At 39.1% G+C, this 20245-nt stretch overlaps 1 protein-coding gene across 1 annotated transcript in view; it reads right to left on the bottom strand.

Annotated features, from left to right (window-relative positions):
- IQGAP1 (IQ motif containing GTPase activating protein 1) overlaps positions 1–20245 on the bottom strand; it is a 113745-nt gene that overhangs the window by 48464 nt on the left and 45036 nt on the right. Inside the window, exons 5-12 of the mRNA XM_054450655.2 lie at positions 19426–19502; positions 13738–13805; positions 12521–12634; positions 11459–11637; positions 9659–9743; positions 4360–4523; positions 3268–3352; positions 6–169 (exon numbers count right to left, since the gene is read on the bottom strand). Of these exons, the coding sequence (XP_054306630.1) occupies positions 6–169; positions 3268–3352; positions 4360–4523; positions 9659–9743; positions 11459–11637; positions 12521–12634; positions 13738–13805; positions 19426–19502 (936 nt within the window). The remainder of the gene's footprint in view (positions 1–5; positions 170–3267; positions 3353–4359; positions 4524–9658; positions 9744–11458; positions 11638–12520; positions 12635–13737; positions 13806–19425; positions 19503–20245) is intronic.

Raw genomic sequence — 20245 nt, 5'->3', positions numbered from 1 at the left:
CTCACTTCAGGACTCTGTTGCTGCAGGGTAGCCAGCTCCTTCTGATAGAGATCGGCGGCAAATGGATACACCTGGGGCAGCTGGGCTTCGGGATTCATCAGTTCCAAAACAGTCTTCTCAGCAACACCCTTCTGGATTGCAGCATTAATCAGTGCTACGGCTGCCAATCCTGTGTAAAAAACAGAAGTCAGAAACGCAGTGGGCTTAGAGAGCCCTCAGGGGAAGAAGGTGCCAATCTTCACGGGAAAAAAAAATCACATTCTGTGGCTATCAGCCATGAAGTTTGAAGTGGAACTTTTGTCTTTAAAAAAGCAGCCTCCTTTGTATGAAGAAGGGTGAACTGTACGGTATGTGAACCATATCTCAATAAAGATGTTTTCTTCGAAAAGCAGCCTCCTAACTGTTCTCCTCATCCCTATTTTCTTCCCGTTCAATTCATCCTGTATGCTACCCCTACTTCCCACCTAAACCACCTCTTCCTTCTCCTACTGCCTGGCTTAAGCTACCATTCAAAGCTTTCTAAAATCTTTCCACCCCTTGATCTTACACAACTCAGCCCAAAACATTTACAAAATTTGTATTCTAACCACCATTCCTCAAAGACGTCTTTCACTACCTGTACTTCAGCTCCCACCTCCTTTTTCCCTCATTGTCCTGCACTAGGAACGTTCTTTTCTCTCCTCTTTCACCATCCAAATCTTAGCAATCCCTTAAGTCTCACCTCCTCCAGATATTTCCCTAACAAACCATGAAGTGTGTGTGAGACAAAGTGAGCCTATATTGACTCCAGTTCTACCTTTAAAACTGGAGTAACTTGGCCAGGCACGGTGGCTCACGCTTGTAATCCCAGCACTTTGGGAGGCCAAGGCAGGGGGATCAAGAGGTCAGGAGATTGAGACCATCCTGGTCAACATAGTGAAACCCCGTCTCTACTAAAAATACAAAAATTAGCTGGGTGTGGTGGTGCATGCCTGTAATCCCAGCTCCTCGGGAGGCTGAGGGAGGAGAATCGCTCGAATCAGGGAGTCGGAGGTTGCAGTGAGCTGAAATCGTGCCACTGCACTCCAGCCTGGCAACAGAGTGAGACTCTGTCTCAAAAAAGAAAAAAAAAAAAGGCACACAGACCAATGCAACACCATAGAGAACTCAGAAACAAAGCCACACATTTACAGCCATGAGGAGAACATTTTTTGACAAAGGCACCAAGAACACACATTAGGGAAAACACAGTGCCATGGTTTGGATTGGTTTATTTGTTCCTACCAAATCTCACATTGAAATGTGATCCCTGACATCACCCCGAGGGTATGAAAAAGAAAGAAACCTGATCCCCAGTGTGGTGGTGGCAGGCAGGGCCTAGTGGGAGCTGTGTGGGTCATAGGAGCAAAAGTCTCATCGATGGCTTTGTGTCATTGTCATGGTAGTGAGCTCTTGCAAGACTGGATTGGTTCTTGGGGAGAATGGATTAGTTCTCATTAGAATGGGTTGTTATAAAGCCAGGACCCCTACTTACTACCCCAGGGATCGGTCTCTCTTCACATGAGCCCACTTGCCCTTTGATCTTCTCCTTCATATTGTGATGCAGCACAAAAGCCCTCACCAGAAGCTGAGCAGATGCTGGTGCCTTGCTTCTTGTACAGCCTGCAGAGCTGTGAGCTAATAAATTACCCCGCCTCAAGTATTCCTTTATAGCAACATAAAATGGACTGAGACAGACAGTCTCTTCAATAAATGGTGTTGAGAAAACTGGATAACCATATGCAGAAGAATAAAGCTAGATCCCTATCTCTCATCTATACAAAAATAAATCAAAATAGATTAAAGACTTAAATCTAAGACCTGAAACTATGAAACGACTGGAAGAAAACATTGAGGAAATGCTTCAGGACACTGGTCTGAGCAAAGCCATTTAGCTAAGACCTTAAAAGCATAAGCAACGAAAGCAAAAATAGACAAACAGGACTATGTCAAGCTAAAAAGCTTCTGCACAGCAAAGGAAACCAACAACAAAGTGAAGAGACAACATACAGAACGGGAGAAAATGTTTGCAAACGATCCATCTGAGAAGAGAACAATAACCAGAATATATAAGAAATTCAAACAACAGCCAAAAAAAAAAAAAAAAAACACCTCACAAATAATCCAATTTTTACATGGGCAAATAAGCTGAATAGACTTTTATGAAAAGAAGACACACAAATGGCCAACAGGTATACGAAAAAATGCTCAACATCATCAATCATCAGGGAAATACACATCAAAACCACAATGAGATACTTTCTCACTCCAATTAAAATGGCTTTTATCAAAGACAAAAAATAACAAATGCTGGGAAGGCTGCAGAGAAAGGGCGCATACACTGTTGATGGGAATGTAAATTACTATAGCCACTATGGAAAACAGTATGGAGAGTCCTTAAAAAATTAAAATAAAACTACATATGATTCAGCAATCCCATTGCTAGGTATATGGCCAAAAGAAAGGAAATCAGCACTCCCATGTTTATTGCAGCTGTAGTCACAATAGCCAAGATATGAAATCAACCCAAGTGTCCATCAATGAATAAATGGTTTAAAAAAAAGTAGTGTATACACATAATGGAATATTATTCAGCCATAAAAACTGAAGGTTATCATGTTAAGTGAAATAAGCCAGACACAGAAAGGCAAATACCTCCTGATCTCACTCATATATGAGAGCTAAAAAAGTGGATCTCATGGAGGCAGAGTTGACTGGTGGTTCCCAGAAGCTGGGAAGGGTTTGGGGAGGAGGAGATAGAGAGGTTGGCTAATGGGTACAAATTTACCATTAGATACAAGGAATAGGTCTAGTGTTAGATAGCACAGTAGGATGATGATAGTTAACAATAATGTATAGTTCAAAACAGAAGAACTGGAATGTCCCCAAAATCAACAAAAGATAAATGTGTTAGGTGACAAATATTCCAATTACCCTGATTTGATCATAACACATTGTATGCATGTATCAAAATATCATACGTCAGTGCTTCTTGGTTGGTGTCAGTGCTTCTTGGTTGGTTTAAAAAACAAAACACATGTACCCTCAAAATATGTACAACTATTAACATAGCAATTAAAACCACCACAACAACAAACTGGAGGAACCCTCCTGCCACCAAAAGTACCTTGCAGTTGGTTATGGCTAGTAGGCTCAGGGTGGGGGATGAGGGTGACAGAAGCTAACTTTAGACCCTTCAATAACACAAAGCCACAACCTTCCTCCCATACTATTTCAATGGACTCTTACTTCTCTGATATTGCTGGGCAGCACTGTTTGCAGCATCCACTCCAGACTGCAGCTCCTCCTTCTGCAGGGGGTCAGTCTGACCACTCTGAGAAAAGCAAAGAAAATTATGTAAAGATTACTCATTCCTACGACTCCAGGCCTTAAGGTTCTCATCTCTCAAAAGCAGTCACTAGGGACAGAGAGCCATAGTCATAAGTGACAGCTCAGGCTACATGCAGCCAAGGTGGCAGCCCCAGCTAGAGCCAAATGCCTTTGCCAAAGCTGGGGCAGAGTGACTTTACAGATACCAGTACATTCTTCAACATATTACGTGAAAAGCCTCAAAACGTTCTAAGGAAAAAGTGTTTGTAGAATCTTAAGCACGTTAACGCTACTTACTTTGACCAACGTACGCTGAATATTTGTAAAATGTATACTTGCCCTTATTTAGACAAAAAAGAAAGCCCCTCGTGTTTGTTCTAAAAAAAAAAACCCCACAAAACACAATCCCACACAATCTACCCTGACTGCACAGTAAGTACTTTTCCAGTGTTGGCCAGAGCAAACTAATAAGGTGCAGTATTTTTTTTAAAGTGCAAATTCCTGACGTAAGAATGCAAAAATATTCAGGTTTTCCCCAATGTCTTTTAGTTGGAGAGAGAGACAGCTGAAGTGAAGGAGTAGTTAGACTGGGGATGGGTAGGTATTGTCTGTTTATTTTAAAAGAGGATTCATAACTCTAAAAGCAAAAGTGAGCTGAAGACAATGTGTATTTTACCTGAGGATTTTTTTTTCTTTTTTTATTTATTTATTATTATTATACTTTAGGTTTTAGGGTACATGTGCGCAATGTGCAGGTTAGTTACATATGTATACATGTGCCACGCTGGTGCACTGCACCCACTAACTCGTCATCTAGCATTAGGTATATCTCCCAATGCTATCCCTCCCCCCTCCCCCCTCCTGAGGATTTTTTTTTAAACTAATTTATATGCAGAGGAAAAAGTTGTATTAGGGGGAAAAACAAAGGCAGCATATATATCTTTAAATGACAGCATGGGATTCGAATGGATATATACAAACTCTTGCAGCTTCAATCCAGACTATGTTTACCTGTCTCTTCTGCTGTTTATCACTCAGGAGCTGCTTCAAGTACCAGTCGCTATTCTGTTGCTGCAGTCCTCGAAGACCCAGGGCTGGTGACTGTAGAGCCTTGAACAAGGCCAGTGTATCTCCTTGTTCTAAAGCCAGGTCGATATTTGCTAATGCAGAAAATGCTGAGGAAAAAAGGCAAAAGCTTATGAAAGGACTATGTTAACAGAATAGCCTAGGATAGTTTTCCTTCCCCAGAACCAATCTCAGTTCCAGATAAGGAAATATAACTCAGAGAGCCTTTACTCTGTGGTTCTCAGAAGCATAAGCTCTTGGGATTGGAAAAGAACCTTAGAGTCATCAAGTCCAGGGGTTCCCAACAAGCTGTTCTGTTCATTGGATTTCATACAGATTCCTGGGCCACACTCCCAGCCTACTTAAAAACTTCCAAATGTAGACAGCTCAGCACCAATATGGAGACACCAATCCAGACCAACATGACGCTTAAATTCCCTTAAAATGCCAAGTAGTTGTCCAGATTATACTTACAGACTACCAAACAGGAGAAAGTATCTCCCATGGCCATTTATTACATCTTTGGACAATTTTGTTTCAAAAATATTTTTAAAGCTCCAACCCTAAAGTTCACACTGAATACATTCCACTGCCCCTCCCTATGACAGCAAATGCCTTACTAGCAGCCTTATTTCCTTTAACCATGTCTTACATAGCATCATTTTGAATCCTCTCATTACCCTGATACTTCCTGAACACACTCCACCCACAACAGTCAGTGCCCAGATATCAAGGGTGGTCCAACCTGTGCAGAGTGAAAGGGGTCATCTTCCCCCTTTCCACATTCTCTCTTCTAATCATAGAACCTGAGGTCACACAAGCTCTATAATACAATACATGACAATGAAAACTCAGATGTTCCTTCATCTGAAAATGATAATGAAGATACCTTCCCTCATAGGAATATTTTTAAGATTAAATAAAATCATGCACATAAAAGCACTTTATATATTGTAAAAAAAAAAACCAAAAAGGTATTCTTAGCCTGAAAGATAGAATAAGATAATTTCTGATTTCAGAAATTATAGCCACTAAGGAATCATAATTACTTTTTTACTTTCCATTTCCTTATTTTTTGAAGAGAAAATGCCTGTCCCTACCACCCCTCACAAATAAACATCTGATTTTATCAAAGTAGCAAAAAGAAATCAATAAAATACCAAAAATAAAAATACCTGGGGCATAATAGTACTTACTAATTGCAAATGTTTTCATTAGCAAAAAACAAAATAAAATTAATAAGCTGTTATAAAGAAAATCAAAACAGCCCAAGGGAAAATAAAGTCTCAAACTAGAAAATGGGAAGTACGGGCAATGAGGAGACTAGAACTATTAAAAAAAAAGGGGGGAAGAAAAGGTTAAAACATTGGTATGGATGTGAGGTCTCACTGTAAGCTCCTAAGATACTGTTTATTTCTTCCTAATATTTATACCTGACGTTCAACTGAGCACCATACCAAGGTGGTGGCTTCTCAAGCCATGTCTGCAGGTCTGTGTGGCTGTTAGCCAACCAATCATCCATTCCTTCAATGATATTTACCGAGGATCTGCTTATGCTGCAAATATAATAGTGAAACAAACAAATATCCCTGTCTTCAAGGAGCTTTCACAGTAGCTAGGGACAGAAAATAAAATCAATCTGGATAACAAACTAGACTTTCTCTAGGTATATGGCATAGAATCTTACATTATCTTTCTACAAAAGCATCTAGTAAATTTTGCTTTTTCTAGAAGTGTACACATACTACTTCAATATGTAAATATTAAATGACTATCTATAAACATTTATATTGCAAAGATAATAAAGTGTGGAACATTACTTAAATACTTTCTCTCACTGAACTTTAGTTACATAACTCTAATTTTCCTTAGTCTACTTAACAAAAAATAAAATAAAAACTTTTTCTCATTTTTAACCGTTTGGCCTGCAGCTTTCTCCTGGGGCAGCATCAGTGGCCTCATTGCTGTTTCAAATGCTCTAGGCAAAGAATCTTATCTATAATTACATTAATTCCTGGAACCCGAAGTCCCTATATCCTCCTGGCATCTAACTTTCCTTTGCCTCAAGACTTTCTCTACAATTAGGAAAAGACTGTCCTTTTATAGGGAATTCTGCCTTATCCCTCACCCTCTTATCTATCCTAAGGATCCCTGTGAAGATCCATGTACACTGAAAACCTGCTCAAACTTCTAAGCAGAAGTCATCACTCTCTTCTTTATTCTATGACTACACCACATGCGCTCTTGGCATCTTGCTCTAATCAAGCTGCCCTAAAAGCACTCATTTGCATGTCTATCTTCCCCACTATAATGAAAGGTATTTGAGGGAATTTTTATTATTTTGCTCCTCTGACTATATAATATGAATAGGACATTTTAAGAACATATACATGTTATTATTTCCTTACATGTGCTCACAACTGATTCTTATATAATTAGCAAGGTAAAACTATAAAGGTTATAAAATACCAAACAGTAAGGTAGAGAAAAATCCCTTAGTAAAACAAAAAATATTTTATGTACTCTATGCAACAGGAAACATCCTGGACTTTCTTCTCACAGAGAACCAACCATAAGGACACTCCAGTTTATATTTGCTGACTTAAGGATTAATACAGATTCAGCACAAGATACCATCCACACTTGAATGAATTATTCTGCTAGGAAGGTCATTATCCTAAATGAACCAGAAGGTAGCAGAATACAAAGAATGCTGGTCATCTACTCAGGAGGCTGAGGCAGAAGAATCTCTTGAACCCAGGAGGCGGAGGTTGCAGTGAGCCGAGATCGCGCCACTGCACTCCAGCCTGGGCTGTCTCCAAAAATAAATAAATAAATAAATAAATAAATAAACCCAAAAAACAAGAATGCTGGTCAGGACTTAGAACTCCAATCCTATGGAATTGGTAAAATCTTCTAAATCCTCTCTAGTTATTAGTGTTAGTTCAAATGAGAAATTTGGTCCTCCAAATGAACAATGAGAACAATTACTATTATTATTGTTATGAATATCTTGAGCAAAACAAGATTAAGCCTGACCTAGTTGGCTGAAATCAAACCTTTTAGTTTTTTTGGTGAGTCTAAACCTATGCTAGGAATTAGGAGGACTTCAAAAGAAGCAGAATATATAATCTCTACTTTAAGGAGTTTACAAAGATGTCAGAAATAAAGATCAAGCAATACAAGACAATATATAATTAAGTGCAAATTTATAGGGATGAGCCTGTGTACGACACAGGAGATTTTAAAGTCAAGCATATTGAACTGTGATAGGCACTGAAGTGAAAATTGAACTGGATCTTGAATGATGGATACAATTTGGATTAGGAAGAGATGAGGCATGAAGGCATTACAGTAGGGAGATTACATGACAAAGTGATAATACCAATGTTCATTGAGTACTTACTAAATAGTAGGCAATTTACATACGCTATCTCATATTATATGCCTAACAACTCTACTGCAGGTGCCCAATGTTACACAGCTTTTAACAGGAGAACAAGAGTTCAAATACCAGGTCAGTACCACTTCAGAGCCAGATTCTTTTAAAAAAATTTTTTTTAATTAATTAATTTTTTGAGGCAGGGTCTCACTCTGTTGCCCAGGCTACAGTGCAGTGGTGCGAACACAGCTCACTGTAGCCTCAACCTTCTGGGCTCAAGCGATCCTCCTGCTTCGGCCCCCAAGTAGCTGGGACTACAGGCGCATGTCACCACATCCAGCTAGTTTTTGTATTTTTTGTAGAGACAGGGTTTCGCCACATTGCCCAGGCTGGTCTCAAACTCCTAAGCTCAGGCAATCCACCTGCCTTGGCCTTCCAAAATGCTGGAATTGCCTGGCCCAGATTCTTTTTAAGTCATAAAATGTACAGAATGAGTATGGGAGGTAATTACGCAAATGAGCTTCTACAAAGAGCTGTATGCATGAAATATTGCATAAAGAACTTCACTAGGCTAGGGATCTGCATTTTGTCTGGCAAGTATGAAGTAGTCATGGTGAGTTCTTTAGCAGAGTAGTGACAAAATGATAATTTCAATAAATTAATTTCCCAAAAGTAACACATATATAAAAGTCAATATTAAAAGTATAACCTCATTTTTGTTTAAATATGTTTCAGAGGCTGGGCAAGGTGGCTCACACCTGTAATCCCAGCACTTTGGGAGGCCAAGGTGGCAGGATGACTTGAGATCAGGAGTTTGGGACCAACCTGGGCAACAGAGCGAGACCCTGTCTCTTCAAAAAAATTTAAAAAATTAGCTGGGTGTGGCAGCGCATGACTGTAGTCCTAGCTACTAGGGAATTTGAAGCAGAAGGACGGCTTGAGCCCAGGAGTTTGAGGCTGCAGTAAACCATAATCGCAACTGCAGCCTAAACAACAAAGCGTAACTCTGTCTCTTAAAGAAAAAAAAAAAAAAAAAAAAAAAAAAAAAATATATATATATATATATATATATGCACACACACACATACATACACACACAGTTTTGAAGGACATATAAAAAAATGCCAGTAATAATTATTCCTAAGTGATGATTATTTCTAAGTGAAGGAGTCTAATTTTTGTGGTTTATTTTTTATTTCTAGACAGCTTGCATTATTCTTTAAAGGAAAAACAAAAATATAATGTTACTTTAAAAAAATAGAAAAATAATTTTTTTTTTGAGACAGAGTCTCACTGTTGCCCAGTCTGGAGTACAGTGGCACCATTTCAGCTCACTGCAACCTATGCCTCCCAGGTTCAAGCAATTCTCCTGCCTCAGCCTCCCGAGTAGCTGGGACTACAGGAGCAAGCCACCATGCCCGGCTAATTTTTGTATTTTTAGTAGAGATGGGGTTTCACCATATTGGCTAGGCTGGTCTCAAAACTCCTGATCTCAGGTGATCCACCCGCCTTAGCCTCCCAAAGTCCTGGGATTACAGATATGTAAGTGCTGGGATTAATCAGCCACTGTGCCTGGCCAGGAAAATAATATTTAAAAGCATGTAATAGGGTGAAAGAGTGAAACTGTAGCCAAAAAGACTACTATGATGCTACTGTCAGTGTAGGAACTAGGGGCTGACTGAAGATAAATAATTAAAATGGAGGCATAGAAACACACAAGATTGTTAATAAGCAATTATTGCTAAACAAATCCACGAATGTCTAAAGTAAGTAAATTAAACTATGTTGTAAGTCCCAGAATAGATCAACATTCACATTATATTATAATATCCCTTTAAGTGCCTGATTCAGGAACATACTTACTATTGACTTTGTTTATATTGCCTTGAATTTCAGCTTGCGTGAGCAGCTCCTCATAAACATCTCTTTCTCTCTCTGAGTTTTCTGTCTGAGGATGAGTAAAAAGCGTAATTAAGTTAGCTTAAGGTGTCTAAGAAGACCACATAAATACATGTGTGCTCCTCCTGCACCATAACACTACCAAGAATATGGGTGTAGCTTAAGACCCTTTATAAAGAACAAAGCAGGCACAGTACTTCCAATGCCTGTACTCCCAGTGCTTTGGAAGGCCAAGGTGGGAAGATGCCTTGAAGCCAAGAGTTTGAGATCAGCCTGGCCAATACAGCAAGACCCCATTTCTACAAAAATTTTTTTTTATTAGCCCAATGTGGTGGCACATGCCTGTAGTCCCAGCTACTCAGGAGGCTGTGACAGGAAGATTGCTTTCCCCATAAGTTCAAGGCTGCAGTGAGTTATGACTGCACCACTGCACTCCAGCCTGGGCGACTGAGCGAGATTCTGTCTTTTTTTTGAGATAGAGTCTCGCTCTGTCACCCAGGCTGCAGTGCAATGGCACCATCTTGGCTCATTACAAACTCTGCCTCCTGGGTTCATGTGATTCTCTTGCTTCAGCCTCACGAATAGCTGGGACTACAGGTGTGCACCGTCATGCCCAGTTAATTTTTTTGGTATTTTTAGTAGAGACGGGGTTTCACCATATTGGCCAGGCTGGTCTCGAACTCCTAACCTCAAGTGATCTGCCCGCCTCAGCCTCCCAAAGTGCTGGGATTAGAGGCAGCACATCCTTGCCTCAGATCTGAGCTGAATGGGCACATACAGATCCACAATCTTGGAGTCTCACTGGTGACGCAGGCAGGAGCATGGCAGCAGCTACTTGCCTGCAGGCCAGTTTGGCACCTAACAGGGAAACTGAAATCCCTGCTCTATGATAAGAGATATAAAGAATGTTCTGAGAGCAGGACTGTGTTCGTTTTGTCATCAACCACTAATTTTAACAAGGGGTGGATAAATTTGTGTGAATTTTTTTTTTTTTTTTTTTCCCCCAAGACAGAGTCTCGCTCTGTCTCCTGGCTGGTGCGATCTTGGCTCACTGCAGCCTCCACCTCCCAGGTTCAAGCGATTCTCCTGCCTCAGCCTCCCAAGTAGCTGGGATTACAGGAGCCCACCACAACGCCGGGCTAATTTTTGGACTTTTAGTATAGATGGGATTTCGCCACGTTGGCCAGGCTGGCCTCAAACTCCTGACCTCAGGAAATGAGATCCTTAGATTCAGTTTTTTCAAGTCAGAATCATTTAACTAACTTCCAAATACCCATAACAATTGTACACAAACATTTTACCCCAGAGAATCTGGGAAAGAGGAAAGACTGTTAATATTTAGAGATAATCTTTCCAAAGGGCACTATTAATTTTAATGGCTACGCTCTAGAATTTTATTTATATAAAATTCAAGTAGCAGAAGTCAAAATGGAGTCTCACACCAAAAGATTAGATACTGCATCATTCCATTTGTATAAAATTCTTAAAAAGGTCAATGGCAGCAATAAAAAACAGACTGGTAGTTGCCTGGGCTCAGCGGTGTGGGTGAGGTGGAAACTGACTGCAAAAGTGCACAAAGGAACTTTTTGGGGGTGATGGTTAAATGATCACATATATTTTTCAAAACTCAAACTGTACATTTAAAATTCGGTGAATTTTGTTGTATGTAAACTGCATATCAATAAAATTAATGTTTAAACTGGAGCCATATCAAATTACGGAATAATATAAATTAATTAGAAAGAATAGATGTTGCATTTTTACCCTGTTTTTAGCATTTGTCATTTTGTCCTGCTTAGCCTGGTAAAGTATATCCTGGTAAGTGGATGCCAAGGGCTCTTCAAGATTTACAAGCATGGCATTGGGATTTTTCAAAGCTGCAAATGTGTCGGCTGGAATTCTACGGTCAATAGCTTCATTGATAGCAATAACAGCAGCATGTACTAAAAAAAAAAAACAAAAAAACAAACCAACAAAAACACTGAGATTATATAGATTACAGGATGTATATCACAATAGAAAGCAACATTGCACCCCCCATTAGAGACAGAGGCTCCTTTTCACAGAGAAATAACAACTGGGGTTCGAAGACTGGCTCCCTGGGCCAGGCTATGAGCCTAGCCTCTTCCTTACAGTATGCAAAGCCACAGCTCCATCTGTGATCCATGTTTGGGATAGTGAATTTGGAATCTCACAGAGAAATACTCATAAGAGAGCCTTGCAAGGAACACTTGCTCTGGAGATATTTGCCTTAATTACCAAGTAAACACCATAAAACAATAAGAAACTCAATGAGCCACGGAAATGTAGGACTTCCTTTTTTTTTTTTTTTTTGAGACAGAGTTTCACTCTCGTTGCCCAGTCTGGAGTGCAATGGCGTGATCTCGGCTCACTGCAACCTCCGCCTCTTGGGTTCAAGTGATTCTCCCACCTCAGCCTCCCGAGTAGCTGGGATTACAGGCGCACACCACCATGTCCAGCTAAATTTTTGTATTTTTAGTAGAGACGGGGTTTCACCATGGCCAGGCTGGTCTTGAACTCCTGACCTCAGGTGATTCGCCCGCTTTGGCCTCCCAAAGTGCTGGGATTACAGGCGTGAGCCACCGCGCCCAGCCAGGACTTCCTTTCTAAATGCTTTCACTTTAATCAGAATTAATCATGTATTTCCAAATAACAACAGCATGGAAGACTATGTGTTTACAACTACATCTGTGGACTTAAACTTGCTAGCAAGATTCATACTGTCCTAGATCATCACTGTAAAATTAATTACTGGAAATGGTGGCAACAATCCCAGTTGAACCCACAAAATTTCTCTCTTCTTACATGCGGCTTCATCCACTGACAGTTCATTAGCCAAGATGCCCCCAATCTTGCTAAAGGCAGGCATCTGGATGCCATACTTCTCCAACTCAGTCTTCATGTTGTTGATTTCTTCTTCTATAGGAGGGAATTAATAACCAGTCAATCAAGCTAAGCACCTTTCCATAACCAAGAGAATGAAACACATTCCTCAACTATGCAATGGGATAAAATGTCATCTACCTTTTAGGGTTTTATAAGGATATAAAGATACAATGTATGGGAAGCACTTAACACAGTAACTGGTATATAAAATGCAGTCAAACATTATTATTATCAAGAGCATCAAAAATAACTATAAAGTGAGAAGGTCCTACAGGAAATAGTTTTTCAAAATTGCTACTTATGGCATTTCCTACAATGAACTTATAAATGGAACAGCTTTAACGTGAGCTCAACAATAAGTGAATCACAAACTAAGTCAGTTATCTCAGTCTTTACAATCATTAGCTGCTATTCAACAATTTCATTTCTAAGGCAGAAAGCCAAATGATAAAGAAAACATGTAAGGTCTGGTCCTTTCCCCAGGTCTGGTGAATAACTTCCCTGGAAGAAAAAAATATCATGGACAAAAACTTTCTTACCAGTTTTTAAACTTTCAAGCCTACAAAATAATCACCACTTTGAACGACTTGAATCTATCTTACCCTTAAACAGTATTACCACTGCCCTTTTCTTCCCCAACCCCTCATCTCTTCAAGCATCTGGCTATAGCAAATACACATAGAAACACCCACCCAAATAAGCTTAAATCTTAAAATTACTAAATTGGCATCTTTGTGTCATCTCACTCCCCACTTTCCCTCTTGCTTTGCCCACAACAGATGCTTGCTGGAATGGAAAGGGAAAGATAGTTATAAAGCTTTTTTCAACATACCCGAACATTTAATGTTATGTGTTAACATTATCATATGTTTTATATATGTTAATGTTATCCCCAATTTACATATAAGAAAACTGAGACTCACTAATCATGTTCACATTATAAGTGAGAGAACAGAGCTTGAAATTCCACGTTTAGTGTTCTTTACCCCACATTAGAGAAGCAAGTTATTCATATTTTTTTCACCTCCATTGCCAGAGTATTTTTAAAGCCCTAGGTCTTTAAAATTGGTACTGCTGGCTCTCCAGGCTATTTCCACATAATTCAAGCATTTCCTGCCAAGTATGTAACTCCTTACCTGTAAAGTCAACCTTTCCATATAGGTCTTGAATCTGAGGGGCCAGGCCTAGCTTGAACAGGTACAAACTAGAAGATACAATAAGCAAAAGGTTAGGCCTCCCAACTGTGCCTAGCTGCCACCCTTAAAAGGGGAAATTCAGCATGAAGAATAAAATAGAAGCATTCTGAACACTGAGACTCCCAGTACCTACAACAGTCTCCTTTGTAGTTACAATATGCTATTTACCTCAGAGTTTTCTTTTTTAGTTTAAATGACAACATTGTCCTAAAAAGTCACATAACACAACGCAAAGAGCACTGGACTGGGAGAAACCAGTAGGCACAAATTCAAGTCCCGGTTCTGGCACAAACTCAATGTATAATTAGATGTTAATGGCCAGGCACAGTGGCTCATGCTTGTAATCCCAGCACTTTGGGAGGCTGAGGTGGGTGGATCACCTGACATCAGGAGCTCGAGACCAGCCTGGGCAACATGGCAAAACCCTGCCTCTACTAAAAATTAGCTAGGCGTGGTGGCATGTGCCTGTAATCCCAGTTATTCAGGAGGCTGAGGCAGGAGAATTGCTTGAACCTGGGAGGCAAAAGCTGCAGTGAGTCGAGATAACACCACTGTACTCCAGCCTGGGCAACAGTGCAAGACTCCGTCTCAAAAAAAAAAAAAAAAAAAGATGTTAACATTAATGTTAATATAATGTGAAGTGTCTCTTCATTTGTTTGCCTTCCTGTAATCAATAAGTTTTAAATAACAAGACATTTTAGAAAAGCTTCATAAAAATGATTCAGATGGCAAATCTTACTTAAACTGAATTCATATTACTGATGGAAAAGTTTAATTCAGGTAATTTAACAGTTTTAGATAAAGAATATTTCATATATTTTTACTTTTTAATTATCAGGTTGGTGAAAATTATTTTTACTTTTTAAACTTAAAAAAAAAATCAACTAGACTCTAAGCTTCATGAAAGCAGGGACAATACAGGGCTCATTCACTAATGTCTACCCAGAGCCTAGCATATATTAATAAACATTAATCAATATTTGACAGATGGACGGACGGATAAATTAATGTCCATAAGCCTGTGTTAAGTGGATTCTAAAGCCCTAACTGATCAGAACCAATAAATTAGAAGAGATCAGAAGGGTACTTTACAGATACTGACAAAAGCAAGATATTGACAGTTTAAAGTAAGCAGGGAAATAAGAAATATGTAAGAAATAAATCATAGAAACTTTAAGTGGTATACAGTTTTTGTAAATAATCTATAAACCTCAATATCATCTAAATACAAACACGCATCACGTACACTGCAATCACAGAACTGATCAAAATTTAAATTGTATAAAATAAACCCAAATGTATAATAGAAAAACAAAAAAACAAATCAAGTATTCTCAAAACACACTAGAATTTATACATCCACAGAAGCTAATTATTTTCTCAGAGAAGTGCAAGTATAAGTCATATGTATATGATTAAATGCTTTTCTTTCAGGTAAAAGACTCAAGATGGATATATAAAGCGCCTCTCTCAGATTTTAAACGTATTCAAAAAATTCTCCAGACTGGGTGTAGTGGCTCACACCTGTAATTCCAGTACTTTGAGAAGGAGAGGCAGGAAGATAGCTTGAGGTCAGGAATTCAAAACAGCTTGAGCAACATAGCAAGACCTTGTCTCTACAAAAAAAATTTTTTAATTAGCCAGGTATGGTGGTGCATGCCTGTAGTCCTAGCTATTTGGGAGGCTAAGGCAAGAGGATAGCTTGTGCCTGGGAGGTTGTTACAATGAGTCAAGATCACACCTCTGCGTTCCAGCCTAGGCAAAAGAGTAAGACCCTGCCTCTTTAAAAAAGAAATTCCAAAGCAAAATAACTAATAACTTTCTATACATGTAATATGTTCCCTTATATATTTTTCTCACTAATACATCACATCTGCATTCTTAATTAAGAGAATATTTTTCTCCAAGAATTTCTTTCTCATTTATTCCTACTTGGAAATAGGGAACAAGAAATTTTAAGAAAGTTCAAGAATGTTGTTGATATGGTTTGGGTCTGTGTCCCTGTCCAAATCTCATGTCAAATTGTAATCCCCAGGTGGGGGCCTGGTGAGAGGTGATTGGATCAATGGGGGCAGATTTCCCCCTTGGTGCTATTCTCCTCACAGTGAGTGAGTTATTGCTAGATTTGGTTTTTTAAAAGTATGTAAGCACCTCCCCACCTCTCTCTTCCTCTTGTTCCTGCCATGTGAGACATGACTGCTTCCTCTTTGTCTTCTGCCATCATTATAAGTTTCCTGAGGTCTCCCCAGCCATGCTTCCTGTACAGGCTGTGGAACCTTAAGCCAATTAAACCTCTTTTCTTTATGAATTACCCAGTCTCAGATATCTCTTTATAGCAGTACAAGAACGGACTAATAACAGTTGCTTTCACAGTACCAGGAACACTGAATTAGCTTTTAATGTCTTTCAATGGTAAATCAAAGGTGCCAGAACCGTATCACTGTCTGATATAAAAAGTAGACATGGGCACCATCTTTAACTCTCTTTAATTATTACGAGTATTTTATGGAGATACTGGAGCTATGAAAGGATTCAAAATGGCCAGTTAAGACCTCTTACCCACAATCAAAAGTACTTAGCTTCACACTGAAACTTATAAACCCTAATGGTGAACAGCACTTTCCAATCTTTGCTCCTGCTCTCCCATGCCTACGTCTACAAATATACTGTTAGGCACCTATAATGGGTCAGCCTGTAACTGCACTTAGATTTATTTTTCTTATTTCCTACTTAAGCTGTACTTTGTAGCAATGGGCAGAAGGAAGCTATGTTAACCTATCTGGATTCTAATTATCTTTTCTGTGAATGGTGAGTAACCTAGAAGTCGCTATGCCAATCTCAAAGACTATTAATAAAGACCCTGGAACACAGCAGGTGATTAGGAAACAGAATCTACTACAGGTCCACAGTCCCTTATCCAAGTTTTTAGAGCCAGATATGTCTGAATGTTGAATTTCTGAGATATTAGAAAGTGTATTTCTATTTACAGTGTATATGGTATTATAAAGTATCCCCAGCAAGCCCTGGGGCAGCATCCTCAATCCAACACATTACTTTCTGCAGAGAAACACACAAACATAATCATACTAAGGAGACAAATGAGCTTACACAAAACTTAAAATCAATTTTCAGATAGTTTAGGGTTTTAAATTAGGGTAAGAGATTACGGACCTGTTTAACCCCAAAATCAGTTATTAGAATAACAGAACAGGGGAAACAGGAAGAAAGTATACAAGTATTTTGAGAATGGAAAATTGGGGTCTTATCTGAGAGTGGAATGTTATCTACAAAAGTAATTTAATTTAGTATGATTAAAGTACAGTGACTATCTCTGGAATAATGCCAATCAAGACTTCAGAGGAAAAAAAGCAAGCAGGGAGGAGACAGAGAGGTAGTACTTTTCTGTCACTGTTGATCCAAAGGGAGATGGAGCCTTATCCAATACAGCGAGGTGAGGACTCTGCTTTGAACATGGTTGTGTTTTGTGGTAAAAGAAGGCACTTTCAGCAATTATAAATACTTCCTACATATTATCAAATGTTGCCAATCCACCCTTCAGGAAAAACACCATAAAAAAGAATCCATAAATCACGAAACACACTGCTCTATATATACTTTCTAAGCACAGACTGCATATTCAAGAGAAATGGAAAACAATAGCAGACTTCCTCTCTTTCTCATTCTGACTCTACCACTAGGAAGGCATAGTTAATTCTTTAGGCTCTACTACGGAGAATGTGAGGGCCTGGAACTCAGGTTACACTGCAGAGTAGTGGCTACACAACTAGCAGAGAGGAATTCTGCTTCCACGTTCAGATATCCACTGCAGGTACGGCCTTCACAAGATTATCAACATGGACAAATCTCATGCAACACTAAGCCAAACACAATACCCAGAATTAATCTGATCTGGACTCAGACACACATATTTGGTAATGTTTTGTTTTGTTTTTTAGAGACAGAGTCTCGCTCTGTCATCCAGGCTGGAGTGCAATAGCACAATCATAGCTCACTGCAAACTCAAACTCCTGGGCTTAAGTGATCCTCCCACCTCAGCCTCCAGAGTAGCTAGGACTACAGGTGTATGCCACCATGCCCAGCTAATTTTTTATTTCTTGTAGAAATGGGGTCTCGCTACGTTGCCCAGGATGGTCTCTAACTCCTGGCTTCAAGCAATCCTCCCGCCTTGGTCTCCCAAAGCATTGGGATTACAGGTATGAGCCACTGTACCTACCCAGCCTCAGACTCATATTTGAAATTGCTACATTCTCAACACGAGATCCACAAGTTCTCAGCTATATTCATTCTTTTGTATGTTTCACACTGATTCCAATGATACCACAGATCTAGTACGTGTTTGATCAAGAAACTGGAGACAAAAGTCTTCTTATAGATCCGTATTATATACCCACTCCAATGTAATTAACACTTAGCAAGCACACATAGAGGATGCCATATAAGAAGTGCAGCCCAAGCAAATATCTTACTCATGTCCCACTTGCTCTGCCATCTTCTTCTTTAGTCCTGTGGCCATCAAGTAAATCTGCTAAAATACTACACTACTGTACCACAGGTTGAGTATACCAAATCTGAAAATCCAAAATCCAAAATGCTCCAAAATCTAAAAATTTTTGAGCACCAACATGACCCTCAATGCTATAATTGGAGCATTCTGCATTTCAGATTTGGCATGCTCAACTGGTAAGTATAACGCAAATACTTCAAAATCCAAAACACTTCTGGTCCCAAGCATTTCAGATAAGGATATTCAACCTGTATAAGCATCTACTAATATGCCATCCCACCATCCTTCCAGACTTGTATCTTTTCCTTCCAATTTAATTTAGTATTCTGGGGACCTGAAAATTAAGTCACATTCCAAATTTACCATGACATTATGGGAAAAAAATATATTTTGTATCATTTCTTACTATCATGTTTGTGTTGGTATAAAAATTATTATTATTTTTTTTATTTTTATTTTTTGAGATGGAGTTTCGTTCTTGTTGCCCAGGCTGGAGTGCAATGGTGCAATCTTGGCTCACTGCAACCTCTGCCTCCCGGGTTCAAGCAATTCTCCTGCCTCAGCCTCCCGAGTAGCTGGGATTACAGGCACCCGCCACCATGCCCAGCTAATTTTTTGTATTTTTAGTAGAGATGGGGTTTCACTATGTTGGCCAGGCTGGTCTTGAACTCCTGACCTCAGGTGATCCACCCGCCTCGGCCTCCCAAAATGCTGGGATTACAGGTGTAAGCCACCGCACCCGGCCTATAAAAATTATTGAATGAATGAACAAATGGCTTAACAATGGCAAGGACCTAGATAACTGAACAACAGACTGCACTCCAAGTGAATGCATAGTTCACAGAAATACTAGATCAGTTATGAAAGATTTCATGTTTTTGGAACAAATTATCTGCTATTAAATAAATAAATCCCTTCTCCAAACTCCCTAGAAAAACACAGCTGTTTCTCACCATTTTGTTCGGATAACAGTATTTTATCCTATTTGGAACTTTTGAAACTAATGAAAACACTTCTTCATTCTTACCTCAAGGATAAAAAACTACACACTCAATTCAGATGTTATTCATAATTTCCTTATTTTGCCAAGAAAATTTGATTACCTGAGTGCATGGATACAGTAGATACATCTTGGCATGTTCTTTCGATCATAGATATCTGTAGTTTCTGGGTAAAAAATCTAGGGAGAAATAAAAGAAACAGAGTAAGATATCCATTCACTGTGTTCATCTGACATTCACCAACCATCAATAATACAAATCAAACTATGGACAGTTAGAAAACATTGGTGGCATTCAGCAAATAACTTCATTGGGGTGAACAGACATTTCATCGTAAGAATTGCAAGGAATAAAATGCTATAATACAGAATAAAGGTACTACTTGGAATAAAAGTTGACCTATTTGGTCAACCCACTGAATTTCATTAGGTGTGAGAAGGTGATTTACTTATTTCAGACCCAGACACAGGCATATGAAGACCAAGTTCTAGTCCAGTTTAAATCACTGGACTGATCTGAGTGTGAGGCTTTCAGAACTACAATGCTCCTAGTTACTATCTACCATGCCTAGATGGAGAAACAACTCAACAATGAACATTTACTAAGTGCTTTAGTTCATGAAACCTGCTACATTTAGACATTGAAAAAAACTATAAAATATTAAAATGTGTTTAATGCTTAGGAGAAATGGGAAGCTACACAGATGAAGTAGCTAGAATAGAGCATGTATGAGAGAATTTGAAAGACAAGTACTTTTCCATGGTAGCACTTACCAAAATCAATCATTTGTGTTTATCTGTTTGGCTACTCCAACAGACTATAAGCCACATGAAGGCAGAGCTAGATCTATGTTATTTATTAACTGCCATATCTTTGATATCAAGCCCAGAGCCAGGGTCATGGAAGCCCTACATTCGATGAG

This window comes from Pongo pygmaeus, chromosome 16 (assembly GCF_028885625.2).
Source record: "Pongo pygmaeus isolate AG05252 chromosome 16, NHGRI_mPonPyg2-v2.0_pri, whole genome shotgun sequence".
NCBI lineage: Eukaryota > Metazoa > Chordata > Mammalia > Primates > Hominidae > Pongo > Pongo pygmaeus.
Note: the sequence above shows the minus strand (reverse complement) of the source record. Positions and strands in the feature narration are given on the sequence as shown.